The 5,307-nt window shown below is 37.5% G+C and overlaps 1 protein-coding gene across 1 annotated transcript; it reads right to left on the bottom strand.

Annotated features, from left to right (window-relative positions):
* Window positions 1-554: 554 nt before the first annotated feature.
* Window positions 555-4,934, bottom strand: LOC124160310 (cuticle protein 7-like). Its single transcript, XM_046536140.1, has 3 exons — window positions 4,866-4,934; window positions 2,729-2,812; window positions 555-1,048 (listed from the first exon to the last, which is right to left on the bottom strand). Exons 1-3 carry the CDS (start codon window positions 4,878-4,880, stop codon window positions 692-694), a joined length of 456 nt encoding a protein of 151 aa, XP_046392096.1. The 5' UTR covers window positions 4,881-4,934; the 3' UTR covers window positions 555-691.
* Window positions 4,935-5,307: the final 373 nt, after the last annotated feature.

Genomic DNA, 5,307 nt, shown 5'->3' with positions numbered 1-5,307 from the left:
AATTTGGTATTCACGTTAGCAAAGTGACCAGGGTGAGGTAGGGACAACGAAAACGGTTTTCCTTTAGCTTACTTCTAATTACATGTTAAAGCTTTAGACAACTTTTTTAGCATCTATCGCCTAATTTGTGCACTGATTAACATAGTCCTCCGTGAAAAAATATTTAAGGTATGGAACTTCTTCATTTACCTGTAGTAAAATTATTGAAATAATTGAATTTTTAAAACTATGTGAAAGAGGAATGCTGTTTCTTGTATATGACGCAATTAGTTTCAAATATTTACCAAATGTGTTTCAGGTTAAATCATGAGTACGCAATGTGAAACGCCAACGATATGAAGGGTCGGAGGTGTCGTAAATTCCAAGTACAAACGCATATTGGATCGTAGGAATTCATTTATGCTGCAGAAGAATTTCGTCGAGTAACGAAACTATGATCTGAATGCTTTCCTTGGCTGCATTTTGTTCCTAATCACTAAGGATGAATAATATTAGACAGGTTATGTGAAATGATCGGTCCAAGATTTTCTTTAAATAATATTTCATTTAAATATTTATTATCCATAAATAAAACAGTTTCCATCCATTTATGAAACAGAATATAGATGATCTTACTGAAGCCTGTGCAGCTTCAAAACATAACGAGAAACATTGAGAATAGTGTGGGGATGATAAAATTGAGTGTTCATATTTAGTAGTGGTGTCCACCATGGTGAGCGTAGGCATAGAGGTTTCCGTTAGCATGGGATGATGCACCTCCATGTCCTCCGTAGCCTCCGCCATAACCCCCAGCGCCACCTCCGTATCCTCCGTGGTGTGCAGCCACGTGGTAATGCTGTGGGTGCACCGCCTTGCCCTGTCGCTTGACGACGGCGTTGAATCCGTTGTGCTTGTCTGCGGTGTACTCGACCACCCTGATTGTGCCATCAGCTTCGTGGAGACTGTAAGCACCCTTGACGACATCTCCGTCCCTCGTCTCCCACTGGTTCTTCATGTCCCCGGTCTTGTGGTCGCTCACGCCGTAGTCAAAATTGTATTTTGGGTAGGCCTGGAAATTAGTGGAATAATAGATTAATGGCTATATAATGACAATTATTTTTTTGCTAAATGTAACTTTCTCTACACGCTAAAATTATTTGAAAATGTCTTGGTGGGATGGGTATTATTTACGTGGGTGGTACCATCTGGCGGGTCGAGCATAGAATTTCTTCAGTACCAAATATATATCGAATTTGATTTCTTTGTATTGTTCCTCGGTGGATGATTATTTCGACCACCAAATATATCAATACATATATTTGTTGGCCGCGTATAGTTTATCGGCGGAAGATTCTTTTTACCCGACACTCGTTACATGATGGCTTCATACCATCATAATCTCATGGTGTGAAACCATCAGTTAATGGGTGTTTAGCTTTAATGCCTAGTGATGTGATCAAGAAAAATGCTTTCGCCCTCTTTTAGCAATTGCCTTCATTAAGTAGACTGAAGATGTGACGACCCACATAACGTTCCAGGTCTACCAGAGTTTATCTTTCTGGACAATATATTTTTTATTGTAATTTATAGAGAATTCGCAATGCTTTTATTTGTATTTTATTGACGTTATTAAGAAATCGTTCAGTAATAATCTGAATATAGGTGGAGAAGTTATAATACCCGTATGCATATTATTGTTATCACAACCAGCAATTCTACAAAATTGATAATACTTAGACATATTTCATCCCTATTTAGTTTCATAGCGTCGTTCATTATTAACTCGTTCTAAATAACACTTTAGTGGCTTGTCTTAGGTGAATAGCGCTGTATATACAAAGTTATCTTTCGCTAATTATAAACTCATATTTAAACCAGTTATTTATTTAATAGCAAAATGTTTGTACTTAAATGATTACTTTCCCCCAAAGAAATCATGCATTTTTCATTTCCGTCTTGTTAGCAAAAATATGTATTTGATACACCTATTGCATATTCTTCAATAGAAATCTGTGATATTTAACTATTTTTAAGATTAATACGGGCAACGGTAAATATCATTATCTCAAGGATACCTGGGTGTGCGTTGGCATTTACTGGTTCTTCTCCTCAATTAGTGCTTTGAGGTGAAATAAATGAAATACTACTAATGGATACAGTATCATGCTGTTTTGATCATTGAAAATAGGCACGTAGCCAGAAGGGAGTGAGCTTTGAGGGTTTCAGACCCTCCCGAATTTTTTTTAGCAGTGGCTACATATAACAGCTGAAGGGACAACTGACAGTGGCGGATCCATGATAAGGACAGGGGGGGTTAAAATTCCAGCAGTAGTGGGGGCCGGAAAAAACTACTATTGTATCTAGTGTAAATTGGACACCAAGGGTAAAATTGGTAAATTGAACAAGCCACCCTGCATAGATCCACCACTGACAACTGATACTATCGTCTGACACTAAGAAATCAGTATGGGCAACTTGAATACCTCGCTACCATCCCCCGAAGAATATTTATAAATACAAACAAGCCTAGCTGATTGCCTGGCTGTGTAGCTACAAACAGATTTTTTGGAACAGCCATGTAAAAGTCTAGATGCAGTCTAAAAGTCTAGTGTAGATTAAAATGATCTCTTGGTTTTCTCTCCTAGTTAGGGGCTTAGGTTAGAGGCACCCAACTTCTGGCCCGGGAAGTCCATAAGTATGATTCATGCAGAAGGAAATACACCCCTCGCCAGCAGATTTTATAACTCACGTAATAATCCACATGATGACCTCCGCCGTAGTGGCCTCCAGGGGTGGCGAACGTGGCAGCTGCCAGTCCAAGGACAAATAGTACCTGAAGTTGGAATATCGAATTAGAATGTGTTTCATGATAAAATAATTATATACGTACTTATTAAAATAAGAAAAGCAAGCAATAATTAAGCAACGGTTAACTTCTAACAAAATTATTTTTTTTCCTTATTATAATTACTTCGGTCCTAGACCTTTTATCAAGGTTTTTGACTACTAAGGCGCTAGGTACCAAGACCATGGTCAGAAGGCTATCTTTCTTTCTAAAATATTTTTTGCTTATTATTTAAACTGCATTAGTGAATAATTCCAAGAAATTAATACCACTAACCCACGTTTCATACGACAATAGATCAAGTATAAGTTAAGATTAAAATAATAAAATTAAAATAATAATTCATTATGCCCCACAAAAAAATACTTATTCTTCCTTCATTATTGCGAATAGCTAATCATTTCCTTTGGTTTGTCTATACCTCTGAAGTTTTCCTCTCTTTTGATGGTTTGTCAAGTGACCATCGCAATAAAATTCCTTCGTTTAGCGAGATAAAATGTTATCTCCAGTGTATAAATCAGTATTCAATAAACAATGGTCATCTTACAGTGGAGGTGTTGAGTGCTCATAAGTGCAGTTAAGCTACTCACTTACACACCACTTAGAGTCAATTCATGATTAGTATTTTGAAATACTTTCCTCCGGCTGACAAAGGGAATTGTCTCTTTCGTTTTCTTGGCCGCTTGTAGACATACGCCAATGGTTAGAGATTAGCTGAGAGATGTGAGGTGATCCATGTCAAAAATATCTCAGATTTTCTGACCTTTGATGGTGATGATGGTGGTGATATTTTTGATAATTCTCTCTGAGCTATACTTTTTCTTTGGAATTTAAATATATATATCATTTTAATTATTTAGGAACTGAACTTGCCGTGGTGGCATATCATTGGCAGTCACCTTATGGAAGTTATGGATTCTGGAATCTATGTAAAGCCTGTGTGCCCAGACACGTATTAATTTTTCTTAAGTTTTAATCATTCAATAAATTATTAGACTTTGCTGCAGTTTTAATTCACTCCACCAGGGAAGTCAAATGTCTTTTACGTCATCATTAAACCACATTTTGTGCAAATGTTTTTATAAATATCCACTTATTTTTTCTGTAGAACAAATGTTCGTCGTCAGTATGTATCTGGAAGGACCGGGAAGACTTTCTATTTGAACTGAAAAAACTGAGATTATTTTGTTTCTTTGACGCCTGTGACAGCTATCATTACAAGGCTATCCTAGAAGATGACTTGATTGTCTTAATACTATTTTTAAATGGCTTCTCTGGTCTAGAGATGAAACTGCTCTACCGGATGTAATTCGTTGGACGTTGTAAATAATTAAGTTATCACCTAAGTTAGTTGATTGTTGGAGATAGTTAGTTGATTGTCGGAGATTGGAGATGGAGTCTGACAGTGAAGACAGTAATATGAATACAATCGAAACAAATATTTGAAAAATTCTTGAATAATATATGGGTATGCTGTTATTAAATGGATTATGAATGTCACTGGTTACCATAGGAAAATAGCTGGGGAAGAAAAGTTATGAGAGACATTTGCTCAAATGTACCTATTGATAAACGCTAATCGGCTTAACCTCCGATCCATTCGAGTGCTGTTAGTGATAAGGGGTTCAAGAAAGGTTTAGGAATATCTCGAAATATATTCTTTACTACTGAATGTAGAAGCCATTGCTGATTCTCAGGTTAGTTATCTAACTTCTCGAGCCAAAACGTGAAATCAATTGTTAGAGGCCGCGAAATTTTTGCGCAGAGCTTTCAAGTCACCAATCATTTAATCTATGTTTTAACATAATCTACCTAATATATGTTTAGGCTTCGTAAGGACCTTTCTTGTTGTCATTATTACAGTTCTGGAAGGAAAAATGTTGAAGTTACAGTAAATTATCGCGGAGTACGAGTATTTGCTGCGTCTAACCATCCTCAGTCCCGAAGTATTATTTCAGTCACTTATTCGCACAAGAAATATTTGAAATTCTTCAAATGGGTTGCTTACTCGTTGGCAGTTGATGTGTTTTGTTATCCTTACCTGAGAGATCTGCATCTTGGTGGATTTATTCCAATGTGGGAACTGTAGAAGTCACTGGTTGAGATTCTGTGAAACTGATGTCTTGGTCTCCTCCGTCCCCGATATATATACACCTTTTCTGTGAACAGCCGAAATGTTACAATATCATGAGTCGTCGAGCAGGGGAGGGGTGGCCATGTTTTTGGAATTTTTAATGCGAAAAGGTAGTGAAAACCTCGCCTCGCAGGGGGTGCAAATCGGTAACAGGCACGGTCCCTAAATGTACGGTACCCAATATCACTCGTGGGGTGTGGTCCGCGGTCATTAAAGTCTCCCAAGTATGTAGAAAGACTTTCGGAAAGAATTGGCTCCTTGTGCTCATAGCCAGGGAGGGAAAATTGGAGAGAGGGACAACTATGTCCTTTTCCACGCTCACTGCTTGGAAAGAAGTTGTGTCTTCGTT

This window comes from Ischnura elegans, chromosome 6 (assembly GCF_921293095.1).
Source record: "Ischnura elegans chromosome 6, ioIscEleg1.1, whole genome shotgun sequence".
Classification (NCBI taxonomy): Eukaryota; Metazoa; Arthropoda; class Insecta; order Odonata; family Coenagrionidae; genus Ischnura; species Ischnura elegans.
The sequence above is the reverse complement of the archived record's forward strand: the minus strand, read 5'-3'. Positions and strand labels throughout refer to the sequence as shown.

Coding starts and splice junctions, on each gene's coding strand:
- LOC124160310 (XM_046536140.1), bottom strand. Junction 1,049..2,728: donor GTCATCATGTGGATTATTAC/GTGAGTTATAAA, acceptor ACTAATTTCCAG/GCCTACCCAAAATACAATTT.